Source organism: Salarias fasciatus, chromosome 10 (assembly GCF_902148845.1).
Source record: "Salarias fasciatus chromosome 10, fSalaFa1.1, whole genome shotgun sequence".
NCBI classification, from domain to species: domain Eukaryota; kingdom Metazoa; phylum Chordata; class Actinopteri; order Blenniiformes; family Blenniidae; genus Salarias; species Salarias fasciatus.
In genome coordinates, this window is record NC_043754.1 from 17,425,803 (window position 1) to 17,443,931 (window position 18,129).

The 18,129-nt window shown below is 42.1% G+C and overlaps 3 protein-coding genes across 3 annotated transcripts in view; 2 read left to right on the top strand and 1 right to left on the bottom strand.

Annotated features, from left to right (window-relative positions):
* Window positions 1–886: 886 nt before the first annotated feature.
* Window positions 887–3,944, top strand: LOC115396060 (tyrosinase-like). Its single transcript, XM_030101821.1, has 5 exons — window positions 887–1,711; window positions 2,085–2,301; window positions 2,980–3,127; window positions 3,220–3,401; window positions 3,580–3,944. Exons 1-5 carry the CDS (start codon window positions 887–889, stop codon window positions 3,843–3,845), a joined length of 1,638 nt encoding a protein of 545 aa, XP_029957681.1. The 3' UTR covers window positions 3,846–3,944.
* A 758-nt stretch (window positions 3,945–4,702) lies between these two features.
* On the bottom strand, window positions 4,703–13,565 carry chordc1b (cysteine and histidine-rich domain (CHORD) containing 1b). Its single transcript, XM_030101805.1, has 11 exons — window positions 13,393–13,565; window positions 9,950–9,999; window positions 9,814–9,870; window positions 9,524–9,684; window positions 8,790–8,890; window positions 8,427–8,485; window positions 7,600–7,670; window positions 7,219–7,324; window positions 6,940–7,059; window positions 6,785–6,847; window positions 4,703–6,171 (listed from the first exon to the last, which is right to left on the bottom strand). Exons 1-11 carry the CDS (start codon window positions 13,454–13,456, stop codon window positions 5,983–5,985), a joined length of 1,041 nt encoding a protein of 346 aa, XP_029957665.1. The 5' UTR covers window positions 13,457–13,565; the 3' UTR covers window positions 4,703–5,982.
* A 249-nt stretch (window positions 13,566–13,814) lies between these two features.
* The window catches only part of fat3b (FAT atypical cadherin 3b), a 64,967-nt gene continuing 60,652 nt past the window's right edge, over window positions 13,815–18,129 (top strand). Inside the window, exons 1-2 of the mRNA XM_030101819.1 lie at window positions 13,815–14,029; window positions 15,084–18,070. Of these exons, the coding sequence (XP_029957679.1) occupies window positions 13,912–14,029; window positions 15,084–18,070 (3,105 nt within the window). The 5' untranslated portion in view covers window positions 13,815–13,911. The remainder of the gene's footprint in view (window positions 14,030–15,083; window positions 18,071–18,129) is intronic.

Genomic DNA, 18,129 nt, shown 5'->3' on the forward strand with positions numbered 1-18,129 from the left:
TCTTGGAGGGATATTCACAATGTAAAATGAGAGAATTAATATAAAATTAAATTTAATATTTGTTTTCTTTAAATCATAGGTCTGATTATTCATATGAAACAAACATGTCCGAAACCATAAATATGGGGAATATCAGTTATTAGTTTGGACTCAATAACATAATTAAATAATAGTATAATAAAAACATGAATGTATGTGTTTGCGTTTCCTTCTGAGCTTCTCTTACTACTCTTGGTACCAGTGCTGCCATGGTGATTTCACTTGATGTGGGTGTGCTGTCTAGACACTTCTAATGTTGTGGGGACCTGTTTCTGCAGGACTCAAGCTGTCAGATGTTCCGATGAAGATATCTTCACTGTAAGCAGGGCTGTGGTTAGGAAATCTGATTGTGATAAGGCAAGAGTAATTGTCCGAGAAAGTGTGTTGATTTAATGATCTACAACAGTGTGTTTTTATGAAGCAGAGACCACAGTGAAACCAGCAAGTATGAAATGTCAAGCAAGTGTTTTGAGCTGGGCCCTTTAGTGCTTTTGCGGGGTTTATTGATAACAATCAGAAAGTAAATTTTTCTTTTGAGAGCACTGTGCAACACAAATATAGGTTTAATAAAATTTTGTTGAAATTCACTTTTTTTTTTTTCAAAGGAGAATCTTGGGAAGACTGTTTGCGGGTGATTTCTCTCCAAACCCTCCCCTGGAGCACTAAGTCGGGGGTTAATTGGGCATGTGACTGCCTCAGCCAAAAGGGGGGTGGAGGGTGGGAACAGAGGAACTTAAGCCAAGAATTCTTCACATATTCAACTTCTCAACTTTTACGCATTTTATGGTTTCTTTCAGTGGGACCGGTCGGAGCCTCCGAGTGGAAAAAAAACCCCTAACCTGTTGTGATGTGGCCACTGAAGACCATCATCATTTTCCTGTTGTGTTTCAGTCCCAGCCGTCAGCAGTTCCCCCGTCTGTGCGCCACCCAGGAGGCCCTGCGCGCCAAGGAGTGCTGCCCGGCCTGGGAGGGGGACGGCTCGGCCTGCGGAGCCAGCTCGGGTCGGGGCTTCTGTCGGGACGTGGAGGTCAGCGATCAGCCCGACGGACCGCAGTACCCCTTCTCCGGACTGGACGACCGAGAAAAGTGGCCGCTGGTGTTTTACAACAGGACCTGCCAGTGCGCGGGGAACTTCATGGGCTTCAACTGCGGGGACTGCAAGTTTGGCTACTTTGGACAGAACTGCAATGAGAGGAGGGAGTCTCTCAGGAGGAACATTTTCCACCTGTCCAGGTCCGAGAGGATCAGATTTGTGTCCTACTTGAACTTGGCGAAGCAGACTGTGAGCGCGGACTACGTGGTGGCCACGGGGACCTACCTGGAGATGGGGAACGGGTCCAACCCCATGTTCTCCAACGTGTCCGTGTACGACGTCTTCGTGTGGATGCATTACTACGTGTCCAGGAACGCGCTGCTGGGGGGGCCCGGGAACGTGTGGACGGATGTGGACTTTGCGCACTGGGCTCCGGCGTTCCTCCCCTGGCACCGGGTCTACTTGCTGCACTGGGAGCACGAGATCAGGAAGCTGAGCGGGGACACGAGCTTCACCATCCCGTACTGGGACTGGAGAGACGCCCGGGAGTGCGCCGTGTGCACGGACGAGCTGATGGGGGGCCGGAGTCCCCAGGACCCCGATCTGATCAGCCCCGGCTCGGTTTTTTCCTCCTGGAGGGTAATGAACCAGCAACCAGGGTTTATCTGAATTCTTTCTTTTTCCGCTTGTCTTTTCTTGTCTGCTCCTCTCCGCAGTGTTCATGAGTAAAATTATTTCTCTCTTAAAACATTCAAGGCGTGAAGGAGTTTTAAATTATTAACACAGATTTTTACTTTTAAAAATCCCCACACCTATTTCAAGCTGTCTCTCTGTTTTGTTTGAGAATCAGAGTTATAACAGAATATGCCAGGGTCCTTGCATTTGAGTGACAGCAAAGCAATAAAAAGCTCACATATTAAATTGATATTTTCCTCTGTATTCACTTTCACTTGTCCTGGCGTTCACTTTGCTGCTGGAATGTGTTTTGGCTCTTGTCTATCTGCATCTGCAGGTCCTGTGCTCTCAAGCCACTGACTACAACGACAGAGGTGTGCTGTGTGATGCCAGGGCAGAAGGCCCACTGCGTCGCAACCCCGGCAACCACAACCGCAACCTGGTGGAACGACTCCCAACTTCAGCAGAGGTGGAGTTCACTCTCAGTTTGCCCGACTATGACACCGGGGCAATGGACCGCAGTGCCAACATGAGCTTCCGGAACACTCTGGAAGGTCAGATAAGGCTGACCACATACAGTACACACACACACTCTCTCTCTCTGAGATCTACCACCCTGAACCACCACTCTGTTACTCTCCAAGATGAAGAGTCCTCTGACTATTCATTTTCCTTTAAAGCACCCAGCCAATCTGACATTGTGTGAATTTGTAATACTGCAAAGGAATCCTTCTCATCTTAAATGTAGATGGTCGAGTATTGAAATGTTCTCTTTGCTTAAATTGTGCTTCACTAAAATACACATTTGAATCTCAATGGTATAGTTATATTATACTGGCTGGATTGAATTTATTTCATAGTTGTCATGGACTTAGATATTAATCAAATTTAGCTATTGTAGGAAGACAACTAACATAATTAACCTAAACATTTATTTTCAAGTGTATTGACAGGATATTAATATTAGATGTTCCCATTTATATTATTGCAGCTTTGATGGCCTGTCTAGATTCCCACCAGATCATAAAATATTCACATATCTATTTCCCAGAAAACTAAAGGTTCACTTAAGGATGATTTTTTTTTCTTGTTTGACCATTTAAATGGAGCCATTCTCATTCATAACTTCCAGATTTCAGTGATTATCTGTTATCTGAGGTGAACTCCAGTCTGTACTTTAGATGAGATGAAACCTGAGCTGCTTGGGTTTTAAAATATTTTCCATCTTGCAGGATTCGGGGACCCTCGGACTGGTTTAGGGAGCAGTCCTCGTTTGGGCATGCATGCTGCTCTGCATGTGTTCATGAATGGATCCATGTCTTCGGTGCAGGGCTCCGCAAATGACCCCATATTTCTTCTCCACCACGCATATGTTGACAGGTGAGACGCGTTCGTATCTATGTTGTTTACAAAACGTATCTGTTTGCAGACATTGGGAGTGTTAATAAAACTTCTTTCTTCCTCCATGGAAGCCTTTATGAACAGTGGCTCAGGAGGCACAGGCCGTCACCGTCCCAGTACCCAGGGTCCAATGCTCCTATCGGGCACAATGCAGAATATCACATGGCGCCATTCATGCCCCTGCATCGCAACAGAGAATACTTCATTTCCAGCAAGGATCTTGGATATGAATACTCTAATCTGCTGGGTGCCAGTAAGTTCACTTTCATTTCATTTGACTTTCAGACAATCACTTGGTTCTTTCATTCGTCTGTAATTTCTTCGTCCCTTCAGAAAATTTACAGATGGAACAGATATATATTCTTCATCTAACGATATCGTCCCTGTAAAATAATAATGAGGTACTTCACTGTGACTTTTGTTCTTATTAGGCCAGAGGCTGGCGGAATCTCTGCATCCTTACCTGGAGGAGCTGCAGGCGGCGTGGCCCTGGCTGCTGCTGGCAGCACTCTGCGGCGGGATTGTGGCAATAGCCGTCACAGCCGCGGTCCTAACTGCAAAACGGCGATACGGTGGCTCGTCTTTCCTGCCGGGGAGGAGCTGGAAAAACTTATTTTCTCTCCCTGAAAGACAGCCACTTATCTGGAGCAATGACACAGAGGAAACCAGCCACCGTAACTACCAAACAGCTATGTGAAGGTACAGCCTGCGCAGGGAAATACCCATTTATGAATCTTACTGAGCACTTTGAAGTCTGCCTGGATCTACAAGTATTGTTGAAGGTAAAACTGTATTAAAAAAGTGAAAAAAAAAGAAGCAGCAGCATGTTTTTTTTCTTTTAAATGGATTTACATGTTGAACCTTTTCCCTCCCACAATATGTAACTTGTCAAACTTGAGCCGTTAGATCATTTCACACTTGCCTGTCACGTGTATGTTCCATCAAGACTTCACAAATTTATTCTCTGGAGTTCAGCTTTTTTTTTCTTCTTTGCAGATTATCTTAAAAAAAAACTATGTGCTGCAATGTGTTGCATCAGTCAAGGCAAAGAGTATCAAACAATCACTAAAAACCACAAAAATATTTAGACATCAACAGATGCCTTGGGGAGCCGTCTTTTATTATCTTCGTGTGGGAGTCGACTAAGACGCACTTTGATTAATATTTGAATTGATTTATGTTTGTGATGCTTTTAGAGAGAGAGAGAGAGAGAGAGAGAGAGAGAATATGATGATCTCTACTTGAAAGTCAAGATCTGAGGCCTCAGCTGCACGAGGACTTCCTTCTGCATCCCGACCTTGGAGTTGCCAAATTTAAATAAAAACTTGACATTTGTGAAAAGCAGACGCAGTTCAAAACATTAACTTGAAAAGTCAACCTACTTTAACTTTTTCAAGTGTTTCATTTTACAAATGTTTGAAATAATCTGACATTTGAACTAAAACCTGTTCAGAATGTGGGACTGCATTCAGATTCATGGAGAGATACAGTATAAATCATGATGCATACCAAGTTTTTTTTTAAGGATCGAGTCAAATGTTCAGTTTTTGGTTAGATAAATAATTTCTTGATCATTTAATCTTGAGTTGGGGAATCAATCAGCAAATACACGTCATACATTCTCAGCCTGGACACATGCTGTCAAGAATAACTTTTTTTATATAATACAGTACTTGGCTCAAAAATGTATTCGAATGGCATTTGCAGGAAATACAGTACATTCTACTCAAACTCCATATCATGTTGTCTTGACAGAAAAAAAAAAGATAAATACAGCATTAAAATGCAAAATTGTACAACGTATACATCATATCTGACAGGAAAAAAAAAAAACACAAAAACAGAACTAATCTATAATTTTAATAAGGAACACAGTGAAACTTAACATATGAGTCCCAAGGAAATTTTTTAATTTGTATAACAATAATTCTTCCTCAATAGATCCAATTTTATACAAATGACAGTTTAACAACACACATTTCCAATTCAATCTAATGAACTGCTTTTTGATCACACTGGATTAAAATTGGAATACATGTACCAAGACGGTCCTGAAAAAGCTTTCACACCCTTTAAGGTGTTTGACAGTATTGTGTTGATTCCAGGAATTAGGAATGACTATAGCTAAGATTATTTTTTTGTGTTTTTTGATTGTTCTGTTTTAAAGTAAGAAGGCATGGTTGTGTAAAGCACATTGTTCAAGCCCACCTACCGGTTTGATACCAGGACGTGATATAATGAAAGATAAAATTAAAAAAAAGCAAACAGTGGGGTTGTGGGGTTTTGAGTAGTGCAATGCGACGTATTTAGAACCGATCTGACACAGGGAGACAAAACAACCGATGAATGAATTCATGAACCCAATGAATGGAATGAACAATTTTTTTTAAAAAAATGACAGTTTAGCATTTGTCATACAGTTAATAACAGACAAAAGAAAAAGGCTGAAGTGAAGTAAGGTTTCTTGATCCCCGATATGACCAGGTGACAAGCAGGATCACCGCTAACTCATATTTATTGTGTGATGTGGTTCCCCAAGAGATTTCAGTGCAATTTAAGAAACGCATGGACATTTTTAATTACTGTGAAAAAAGTGTTGTAGAAATCCTAAATGATCCCTCAGCATTCAAACTTGCATCGCAGCTAATAAAGCTCAGAAAATAGTCAGAGTGGAGCACTCCGGATGATTGAGAGCGGGAGAGGACGCACTGTGACGTAGAGATGTAAAGGCCGACAGTTTCAACACAGCTAGTGGCAATTCTTCGTAAATAATGAGACTCGTGTTGCCTTTGATACAGCTAATCATACATTCTACCTCTTCAGTTCGAAATCCATCATTCGTCCTCATCCTCGCTATCGTCGTCATCTTCATCGTCGTCTTCTTTTTTCTTCTCGCTCTCTTTCGGAGGGGGGACAGGAGGGGGCAGGTCCAGACGAGCCCAGGTCATCGCCTCGGACTTTCTCATGGCGACTTCGATCTTGGCTGCCATCATGTTCACCGTGCTTCTGCTCACATCGATTACCTGAAATGACACAAAGGTGTGGAATAAAAGAGAAATGTGGAAATAAGCTCAGCGCTGCTCATTGAAGAATGAACAAATTGTCACGACTTTGTAGTTTTCCCGCACAAACATTCACTCATCTTATAAACATCAGGGACAAACGCGGGGTGGACAGGCTGCACATCCATCAGAGAGACAGTCACATGCGCATTTACACCTCGGGGAATTTTTTTTAAAGCAACCAGTTAGAATCAATCACATGCTTTCAGACCCAACGAGAAAAACCCTTAATGTAGACTCTGTGAGGGAGGGAGCTGACCACAACACACACATGCGGAATGTATAAATCAAAAAACTTTCAAAGACTAGAGCCGACTGTGCAGTTGTGCTATGAGCAGTTCAAAGTCGGCCTTAAGTTCTCGTGTTTATTTTTACAAAAAGGGAGTATTGGTGCCCTGAAAATGATCCTAGTAAATATCAGTGGAAACAAACAAACAGATATCATCCATGTCAGTATGCTAAATTAGGATATTTTGAATGCAGGGCAAAAAAGCAATGAAATCTAAATTCAAACTGGCAGGATGCAAGAATCAGGAGCGTTTTCATATTAGAGGAAAAGTGAGAGGGTACTTACTCCCCACAAGCTGATGTTCTGCTCAAATTCCTTCTCTCCCTCAAATATAATGTGGATGTTGAGCTAAAACAGAAAAGATGAGAAAACAGTCAACTGAGACAAAATGCATTTTTACAAAACCGTTTATTTACCTGACAGACAAAAGCGTCTCTCACCGTGGTGCTGTTGGCGTCAACAAAGCTCAGCTCTGGGACGGCGTTCTTTGCGTAGATGGAAATGATGACCTGCGTCCCGGTTTGATGCCAGTCAAAACGGCACGGCACCACCTTCTTACCCTGCGGAGAGGTTTCAGACGGCGCCGTGTTTAAAATACGGCACAGATCGTCTCCGTTGGCCGTGTGAGCGTTCGCCACACGCCGCTAGGTGGAGTCACAGCTGAGGTGTTTCACACAGACTTGATGAACGATTGGTTGTTGAGGATACGGGGCGCGTACCGCGTCTTTTTTCCTCCATAGATGTGCTCCCTTGGTGCAGCCCTCTTGAGAGAGGAAGGTGTTGAAGTCGGAGGTTTTCCTCTTGCAGCAGCTCCAGTATTTCATCCTGGAGATGTGGGAAGGACAGAACATTCGCTGGTTTATTTTATTTTTTTTATTTTTGGCAGTAAAGAGCTTGTCACTCAAGAGAAACCGTAAACACGACTAACAGGAAACACAACAGTAAAACATCAGTGCTGCTCTGCAGGAGTCTTTTACCGCTCCAGAAATATCTCCTCTATCCTGTCGTGAAACAAACTCGGGGAAGGAAAAGGGCCCTTTTTACATTTGAAATCAAAATTCATTGCACAATTTTGTGGTAAGACTATCACCGGCACCCACCCTTCGTGAAAGATGGGAACTCCAGAGTGGAATGAGCACACATCCGAGTCACTGGCAGGTCCATCAAAGCTCTGAAGACACAACAACACTCGACGTCAGGTTTTTACAAATTAGGCACAATTCCGACAAGTAAAGCACTTTGCTTATTTTCGCAGAGCATTTTAAAGATAGCTGCAGAAGTTTTTGTTAATTTCATGGAGGGATGAAAAGGACAGGCCTTTAGCGTAATGCTTGTTGAAATCAGATTTACAACCTTCAATATTACCACGATGACAAAGATCAATGTATCACTGTCTAGAAAAGCCATTAATTCCCCATTAAAAGACCCAAAAGTAGAAGTTTTACCTCTGCCAAGACCCCAACTTACAAACTTACTACTTACTGAATGTAAGCTGCCCTGGAGAAATTGTCTTATGGCTTTCAATCACATCAGTTAAAGTGCAATTATGTAAATCAGTAAATTCCCACTCCAAGTATCTACCAAACATGTCAGTGCAGATTCTCTTCACCATTTAGCTTCTAATCTTGGATTCTGGCTCTGACGGGCCATATCAGTCCTCAGAAAAGTGGAGGTGGAAGGAATTCTTTGCCTTGTCCACCCAGTTGAGTACTTATCAAATGTTATTATTAATTACACCTGTTCTAGATTTACTTCAGTAAACATTTTTTTCTTAAGTTTTTTTGCGAAAAATTGAGCCAAACTTCAAACATTAAACCCAAAGTTATGCGATGATGATAATAGCAGGATGAATAAAAGCTGGTCACTCATTTAGCACCGCATAAATGTCCTCCAGAATATCCCACTTTACAATAGCTGAATTACTTACTTTAGTGCAGCCCCCGTTTTTACAGGATGTTCCAATTTTGATCTCGTCGCTGTCTTCCTCTAAAAAGTCACCGACGGGAGGGGAAAGACAAAAGGATTGATTGAGAATTTAAATATGCTCCCGCAGAAACAAGGCATTGTCCTCTTCCTGTCAGCATTAACTCCACTGCCATGATGTGAATGACACAGGTGATGGCAAACTCCCAGTGGCCATCCATTAAGTTCTACTGTCAACATGACCTTCCTGTCGCCTATAAAAAGCTGTGGATGGATGGTTTTCTAAGATGAAGATGACAAAAAAAGATTAAAAAACAGAGGTGCAGGAGTAAAGGGAAGAAGGGGGAAGATTAAGTTCTATTTTCACCTTTCTTCTCTGCAGCATTTTCAGACAGTTTTAGTTTCTCCAAAGCCTGCTTCAGAGAGTTGGAGACTTTATGCTGCAACCTCACCATCGGTTCATCGGCGCTGAAACAGAAAGACACCAGGAACAAAACTTTCAGCAAGTGTAGAAGGAATATTTTAAAGAGATTCTTAAAACTATTCACAGTAATATCTTTTTTTCAGCTTGAGTTAAAACTACATTATTGGCAACGGCACTCCAAAACCAGATCTCCTGTGCAAAGCCTGACTCAGACCAATATTCCACTTGAAAGGAGACTTACTATTCAGCAGTAATCGCTTCATCACTTGCCTGTTCTTTTTCTTTTGAAGCCGGGTTAAAAAGACTGGAGAACATCTCAGATTATCCTGTGACCGCTCAGTGTACGTTTGATGATTTCGGGCTGATTTAATACCTCTGACTCTGTACCTGACCTTCCCATACATTTAATACTAGAACAGAAAAAAGCTGAGCACAACATAGATCGGTGATCTAAAGGAGAAAGACAGTGAAAAAAAAAAAAGAAGCCTTCTTCATGCAATGAATGGAAACAAGGACCTTTCTAATTATTGCTTTCAATTATAATCTGAACGACGACGCCAGGACAAACAATTGCATTTCAAATCACGTCTATATTTGGCACACACTGCACAAATGGTAGGAGCTTAGAACATCCTTATTGTGCTGATTAAATTACAATAGTATGTGTAAAAACAAACCTCGGTCTGTGGATGGCCTCCTGAGGTTTTGGTGCAGAGATGATGTACTCGTTAAACTTTGGTTTCTGGTCTTCTAGGTCTTTCTTTTCTCCCGACGAGGTGACATCTGGCTTCACCGGCTCAGGGGGCTTCTCTTTGTTATGTGGACCTTTTGTGCAGCCCTGTGTGGAGAAAGTGAACAATACGACTTCATGTCACACAGCAAAACGTGGCAGTCAATACCTATGAAACAATAGACTACAAAGACCGTGGGGAATAGAGGGAGCGTGTGACCCAAACAGGAAACTTACAGCAATGCTCAGGAAGTCTGAGAAGTCAGTAGTTCTCCTCTTGCAGCAAGACCATCCCTGCAGGAAGTTAAGGTGACATTCACTTGGACTGGGAAAACAGGAAACAAGCTAGCATGTGCAGTTCCAGGCAATTTACCTTCAAGGCATCGTGGAACACTGGGACTCCGGGATGATAGGTGCAGCCGTCTGCCAAAACAAAACAAACATCTTCGATAAACTTGGAAGAAAAACATGTTGTGGTAGTGGGGAAACGGAGGCTGTTTACAAGTTCATCCAGAACAGCTTCTGCAGCAAATTGCACATTTATTTTACAGAGGGCTGCGTTAAGCCGTGGAAAAGCAGTCTGTGTAGATCTCAGTGCGCTTCAAAAATATCAACATGCTGAAAGAAAAAAAACCCAAGTCACTTCTAACCGATTTGATGACTCTTTCTTTGGAACGGATCACAACAGCAGGGCTGACTGCGCTGCCTTCACACTGGTAGGATAAAATCTCGGAAAGGAAACATGTATATATTCCCTTTCACCGAGGGAAATTTCATAGTTGATTGGAAAGACGTTGAAGAACTTTGTGTTCAGAGACTCTTTGGAGAAAGTGCAGCATCAAAAAGACTGAGGCATTATAATTAATGACGACAACTAAGTTCTACGGACTTAGCAAATCACGGAAACAGAGAGAAAAAAAAGAAATGTTAATGTCCTGTCAAGATCGTACGTTCATGTTTTAAACTTATCCAGGAATTTCCTTCAGAAACTTCCTTTTGCTGAATTCCATTTAACTCGGCAGCAAAGGCAAAGAAGTAATCTAATTTGTCCACAGTGGAGTACGATGCAATACACACACAGACATGAATAGTAAATGAGCTTGGAAAAATGAATTTTACCCTCCTTCTATAAAAGAAAGACAGCATACGATATTGATCCCCTTGGGGAAATTCTTTCACTGCATTTCCTATTCAGGTTCCCAATATTGCCTTTACTAGAAATATCTGTCACACGGGAAGCTACTGGAGGTCAGAGACCTTCTCCAGGGACCTACAGTGGTGACCTGTCAGCAGCAGGATTTATACCTGTGAATCTCTGATCCAGAGGCAGTTTCTCTAACCTCTAAATGACCACTGCCCTCCAAAATGGAGGACGCATGGCTATTTAATGGTATGTGGCAAACAGCCAAAAGCCACTTATGACTATACATAAATTATTTGGCTATCAATATTTAAGCTAAATAAAAAGTGAAGCTTCTTAAAAGACCAAATCATATTGAAACAAATTTGGAGGGAAAAAAAAAAAGGAAACTGTGAGAGGAAATCATAAATCAAGCCTCAGGGCGGCCTGAGTTGTGTCTTTTTTATGTCAGCGCCATCGATACACCTCCAAGATACCCCTAAAGATAACAATATACTCCACAGTTGTGAAAAAGAGGAATCCTATTAAAATGGAAATTAGACTCGAGTCCTGCATCAAGTATGTGGCTGTGCACAATACTGTATCACTCCTAGACACACAGCAAGTCTAATGAAAGAAAAGCAGGGATTCACTGCTTTCCATCATGGGAGCTGAGAACAACAATGCTACTCTAAATGTTCAATTAGAGCTAAATCAGCACCTCCATAGCAACAATATATCATCCAGTAAACAAACTCATTATGAAATTGAATAAGGAAATACAATGTATGTTAGAGAATTATCATGGGACTGGACTTCCACTTCTACAGTCACATTGGGAATTTGTTGCTTTACACAACTGCTCGTGTATATTTTATAAGGTTAACAACAATTCTAAAAAATAAGACAATTTGTTATTTACTCTTCAAGAGGTGTCCACTAATCCTAAATACAGCAATAGCAAATTACAAGCAAGACAATATGTTTAATTGTGTGAGTCTGAAAGCACTAGCACTATGATTTGTCACCTAAAACACAAAGCTGAATGAATAAATATAAAGCTGATGTTAAAAGTGCTTCTGTTTCCAAAGTCCTTTTTGTTTGATCCAATTTGACATGTAGCTGTTGTTTTTAAGAGGAATATGGATTATGAACCGCCTGTGTCAAGATTTCAGAAAATGGGGAAGCTTCCAAATATTTTCGCTAAATATATGACATGTATGTATATACAAGTGTTTTTCCTATTTGTGAGCAATGGCCCACAATCTGTGGCTCTGTCGAGGCTCTTTGTGAGAGGAGAGAGCTGGTTTTGGCTGCTCTCTTTTTACACCAGATGCTTTTCCTGAAGCAACCTGCACAGCCGGGGTGTCTGGGCTCGATCAGGGACCCACGGTGGTGTTCGTCCACAGTTCAATTCAAATTTGCTCGCTTTGCTGACCTCTAGGCCACCCACTATCAATTCCGTAACTTCTGCAAAGTCAATAAGTGAACAGCGATTTTAGTTTTTACTTGAACGCTTTGCTGCAGAGTATATAAAGGGCCTCTTATCTGTTGCAATATTTAGTTTACTTTCACCTGCCCAGCACATCTCATTACAGGTGAAATTACATAAACACTTTGACTTCTCGACCTCAGGACGCTATTGCCATATATAACACAGAACAATAAAACAGTTGAAAACAGTCATTACAGGCCATCTTTGCTTGCTGTGACTGGGACAACAGTAGCATTTTTGGTGTACAGCAGTGGCTTTTAAAGGTGTGATACATCTCTGGACTGGAATCCGAGAATCCAGGAGAAAGTCTCTTTTTCTCTATTTTTATTAGTTATTGGGGGGTTTTTTTCTTTAAATTTAAGAGGATATTGAGTTTTTCAGTAGTAAATATAATACAAAGAACTTGTAAAATAAGAAGAAAAATGTTCATAAAAAACATTTAAAAGACATCACCACTTTATAATTCATTTAGAAAGAAGGATAATCAAAATTATACGACAGATACATATAAACAAAATCCCTACTATGGCATTTATACCACAAACTAAATCCTGGTGCATTTTGTGTTTGCTATTTCAGCATTCAATAGTTGTCTTATATATTAGGTGAAATTAACTGAGCATCATAAACGATAGTTTCCACAACAACATTACTGGGCTATACTTGAATTGAAATTTAAACTTAATGAAAGGGAGTCTAGCTGCGATACTGACTGTTGCGTGGTGTGCACAACTGTTTTTCTGCCCAGAGACACTTTTTTGATTTGACTTTGGTGCTCAAAGTGATTATTATGTTTCTCAATGGCACATTGCTTTCCTCACAGGTAACCATTTGAAATATGCATTAAATCGTCCATGAGCAATAAAAGCACAAGTCGACGTCCCTCTGAAACTTTTAACACACTAACGGTGTGTCCTGTCAGGACATTAGTTTTCCAGAGTCTTGAGTTGCCCTCCTGCTAACTACTGTAGCTTCACATGCTAACATCAACGCAGCGATAATGCTAATATTTCACCATAGCTCCACGTGTTTTCAGCTGCCTGTGGTTGGGTTCATGAATGAAGTTGTAACAGTGTGGGACATGCTAACACCGAGTTAGCTTCGTGGGCCCAGCAGGCCTGTTTGCTATAGAAATTTCCAGAGGTTAGCTCACTGGTAGCCTGGTACGAACGCAGCGATGTGAACTCAAAACACTACTCACCGTCCGGGTTGTTCGCTGGATCAAAACGCTCTCCACAGCCCTTATTATAACACAAAACAGACATGCTGGAGATTGAAAAGAGTTTCGATAGTTTAAGAATGACCACTGAACACACACACTCGCGTGTGAGAGAGATGCGGAGCCGCAGCCGATGCCTTTAAGTGCAGTGCATGATACCGGCAACACTTCCGGGTGTTTTCGGCTGCACTCGGCAAAGATCGGAAAGTGCCCGCCGCCTCCTGCGCACCGTGGTCCCATACAAGCGACAACTGATGCTGACCGCTTTTAAACTTGCCTCAAGCGACACGTTCTTCGTATCACATTCATCACGAAGCTTCATCTTCCAGCAAACGAACATCTGACAGCCGAAACACCAGTTTTGTTCAAACTATTGCGGATCTGGACAAAGACGCACGCTGCACTCAGGGTTACAGTAGTGAGGTGAATCAAACTGGGGCAATAGCTATAGTTTTGCGAGGATGGCTGCAGTCAAGTAGACAACTGCTTGTCGGGATTTGTATGAGCGATTTTCTGCTCCGCGCATCACCACCGACTCTTAAATTTTTATTTTTCATTTTAAATGAATGTGGAGAAGAGAATGGAAAAGGATTTACTTCCACCGATATCAGCTCTAAAGGTAAGAAAACACTTTGCGATGTGCGGGTGAAGTCTGAAAATTCGTGCACTGAGTGTTACTCGAGCGAGAGAAGGTGGATGCTGCCTAGAGGTTGATAAACTCGTAAATTTTTTGCAATGAAGGCGAGCTTCAGTGGATCTGCATCAACATGGGAGACGACAAGTGCATCCCAAGATCTCCTGGGACAGTCTCGCAGAGGGGAATGTTGATACGAGTGGTTGATTTCTGACAGCCTTTTAGATATGCTGATGATAATCGATAATAGTTTTTTTTTTTCTGAATCATTTTCGGAGAGTTATTCTGCTCAATTTCATCATCAGATGTTTGTTTGAATTGTGATGAAGTTGAAATTTCCAAGAGGAAAACGCTACTGTATAATGCATGATCTGCATGGGATGCACACAACAGCATAATGCAATATTTATAAAGCATTTATAATTATCAAAAGAAAATACTTTTGTGTTTCCTTTTCTGATCTTATTCTCTGATATGTAATTTTGGTTTATATATTTTGTTCTGATGAGAACTCTTTTTTTATTATATTATTAGATTAGATGAAAAATATATATATATATATATATCAAAACGTGTAGGTGAAACTCTTTCCTGAAAAGAACCCCAGGATTTTATTTGTAAGAAGATGTTGATGTTTCTCAGAACATGTTCTACTTTTTCTCATCTATACTCGTGTCACATTTCCAGCAAAATAGCTGTCTTGTGACTTTTAGGCGGCTTTAAAATAACGATTGTTGCTGATATTTGTTATTTTGTCTGGATGACATGATATTTTTCACTGAGACGGGGATTGTTTAAAGACATGTCATTCTTCTGCTTCAGAGCCTTTTGGGTGCAGCTTCTCAGTGTTTGACTGCAAACTGTTGGTGCCACTGTTGAATGTGCAATCATATTCCTGTAGTGATAATCATGTCTCCAGAAATATCTCTAACTTGTGTCACAGGGTCCTCAAATTTTTCAGCTTGCAAAGTACTTGTCTCAAACGAGTCACAGACTGAATCCAGTTTTTTTTTTCTTTTTTCATTCTTTCCAAATATAGGGCGACTGGGAGATGGAATAATGATGAAGCTTAATCGGTGGGAGAAAATGTTTTCTCTACCCAGCATCTTTCTGCTTTTCCATTTTGTTCTCTCCTTCTTCCTCTGTTTCCCATCAACTTATGCCCAGCTCCTGTCAGAACCTAAAGCAGGACAGGGGCTGCTGCTCTTCACGCAGCCTGCCTATAATGCCTCCATTTTTGAGAACTCTGCTGCAAGAACGTATACCAGAAGTGATGTCAAGATGGGCATAATTCTCGGACCACCAAGGACTTTAGACATTAAATATTCTATTCAGTCTGGAGATGGTGAAGGCATCTTCCAGACTGAACAGTTCGTAATGGGAGATTTTTGTTTTCTTCGGATATGCACGAATGGAGGCAGCGGTGCAACATTAAATCGGGAAGTACAGGACAATTACACCCTGACAGTAAAGGCATCTGTCAAAGGAGGTCTGGAGGCTTTAACCATAGTATATATCAAGGTCCTTGATACAAATGACCTTCGCCCCCTTTTCTCCCCTACCTCTTATTCATTTGTTGTTTCTGAAAGTGCCCCCCTGGGTGCCAGTGTTGGCCGTGTCACAGCCACAGATGCTGATGTGGGCTCCAATGGAGAGTTCTACTACTTCTTCAAGAACAGAACAGACCTATTTGCTGTTCATCCAACCAGCGGAGTCATCACCCTGACAGGTCGACCCAGGATGGACAAACAAGACCGATATGAGCTGGAGGTCCAGGTGGTCGACAGAGGAATGAAACTGTATGGAAACAACGGTATCAGCAGCACTGCCAGGCTGGTCATAAAGGTGGAGCAGATTAATGAATTTGCCCCTGTTCTCACTGCAGCTGCCGTTGTTCCATCATGGGAAGACAAGGACCCATTCTATGTAATAGTGACTGTAGAGGACAAAGATGATGGGGTGTCCGGGGAGATAGAGTGGGTGTCCATCATAGAGGGTGACACCTATGAACAGTTTGTGCTGGATCGATCGCCTGTTGGGCATGAGTACAGGGTGAAAGCATCAGAACTGGTCAACTGGGATGCATTCCCCTATGGCTGCAACTTAACTTTCCAGGCTAAAGACAGGGGCATACCTCCTAAGTTTTCCAATACCCAAGTTGTTCAGTTGTTGGTTACAAAGCCAGAGCCTGTGCCGGCGAATTTCGAGAAAGATGTTTATGTAGTCAAGCTGAGTGAAATTGCTCCCCCAGGCACGATAGTAGAAGTGGTGAAAATCTCCCCAGCTCCAGTGAGTGTCAATTACAGCTTCAGCAGCCTTTCAGATCCAATGTACTTTGATATAAATCCTTTGACTGGTGTTATCATGACCATAAAGCAGCTGACAAAGATATCACAAGATTTCATCATAATGGAGGTACTGGACATTATTAGCCAGCAGCGAGCAAGCATCCATATTACCATAGAGGATGCCAATGACAACTCTCCTGTATTCAACAAGCCATCCTATGACATTGCAGTCAATGAGAGCTTGCCTGTCGGTTCTGTAGTCCTTGCAGTGTCTGCTGTGGATGCTGACAAAGGAGAGAATGGGTATGTTACTCACACCATCAGTGGTGAGCCAAGTCTTCCATTCTCCATAGATCAGGACACAGGAGAGGTGAGAATCACAAAGGATTTAGACTTTGAGTCATCAGATGATATCTATACTTTCGCAGTGCGGGCGTCTGACTGGGGTTCACCCTACAGGAGAGAGAGTGAGGTGAATATCACCATTCGAGTGATAAATATCAATGACAACCAGCCTCTTTTTGAGAGGGTGTCTTGCAGAGGGATGATAAGCCGTGATTTCCCTGTCAATCAGACTATTGTCACACTGTCTGCTGTAGACATGGATGAACTTGAAATGGTGATGTACAAGATACTGTCTGGAAATGAGTTAGATTTTTTCAACATAAATCCAGATTCAGGTGCTCTGTCATTGAAAAAATCCTTAGTAGTGGATAGTTTAAAAAGTGGGAATTTCAATCTGAAGATAGTAGCAACGGATGGAGAGCTGTTCTCTGATCCTACATTTGTGAATGTATCAGTGGTAAGAGGAAGGATGCCAGCTAAGGGGTTCGACTGCAGGGAGACTCGGGTAGCCCAACTGTTGGCAGAAAAAATGCTTTCTAAAGCTTCTGCTATGGCGAGATCAAGATCAGATGAGAGATACGTGGACCTCTTCTCTGCAAACAAACAGGCTCCACAGTTTGAGGCCTTACCAACAAGCATTCTGGTGAGAGAGGACCTTGCTGCAGGTGCGAGTGTATTTCAGGTACGAGCACGAGATGGCGACACGGGCTTCAACGGACACGTGCTGTTTTCCATTTCTGATGGCAACAAAGAAAATAGCTTCAATATCAACATGGAAAATGGGTTGATAACTGTACTACAGCCACTGGACCGTGAGCGATTGGACCGTTACTTTCTTAATATCACCATCTATGACCAGGGGGTACCACAAATGTCCAACTGGAGACTACTGACTGTGATCATCGAGGACGCAAACGACAATGACCCTCAGTTTTATCAGGACAGCTTCTCAGCCCTTGTTTCCGAAAACGCGGCCATCGGCATGGAAGTCATTACCATTACTGCCTTTGACATAGACATGGGTCCTAATGGACAGCTGTCCTACGTAATGTTGACCAGTATCCCTCAGTTTGGTATTGACAGTGAAACTGGAAGCGTATTTGTTGCAAGCCACCTGGACAGAGAAGCATTCCCAATTTTCACACTGAAGATTGAAGTGAGAGACAAAGCTGAGAGAGGCACTCGAAGGTCATCAGTGACCACTTTAAGCATAATACTGGAAGATGTCAATGATTGCTCTCCAGCTTTTATTCCTAACAGTTATAATGCCCGAGTATTAGAGGACCTCCCACCAGGGACAGTAATTACCTGGGTTCAAGCTCAGGACCCGGACATCGGTCCTGGTGGACAAATCCGATACTCCTTGACTAATGACTTCAACGGCACTTTTGAGGTAGGTGATATTACAGCGTGTATCAATACTGTTGCATATGCTAAGCAGCTTTAATTGAC

Excerpts from the sequence above, each read along its gene's own strand:
- chordc1b (XM_030101805.1), bottom strand. The coding sequence starts at position 13,456 with ATGTCTGTTTTGTGTTATAATAAGGGCTGTGGAGAGCGTTTTGATCCA. Across the intron at positions 6,848-6,939 it reads TTGACGCCAACAGCACCACG|CTCAACATCCACATTATATT; the intron begins GTGAGAGACGCT and ends TTTCTGTTTTAG. Across the intron at positions 6,172-6,784 it reads AGAACATCAGCTTGTGGGGA|GTAATCGATGTGAGCAGAAG; the intron begins GTAAGTACCCTC and ends GTGTCATTTCAG.
- LOC115396060 (XM_030101821.1), top strand. The coding sequence starts at position 887 with ATGTGGCCACTGAAGACCATCATCATTTTCCTGTTGTGTTTCAGTCCC. Across the intron at positions 1,712-2,084 it reads CGGTTTTTTCCTCCTGGAGG|GTCCTGTGCTCTCAAGCCAC; the intron begins GTAATGAACCAG and ends CTGCATCTGCAG. Across the intron at positions 3,128-3,219 it reads CACCACGCATATGTTGACAG|CCTTTATGAACAGTGGCTCA; the intron begins GTGAGACGCGTT and ends CCTCCATGGAAG.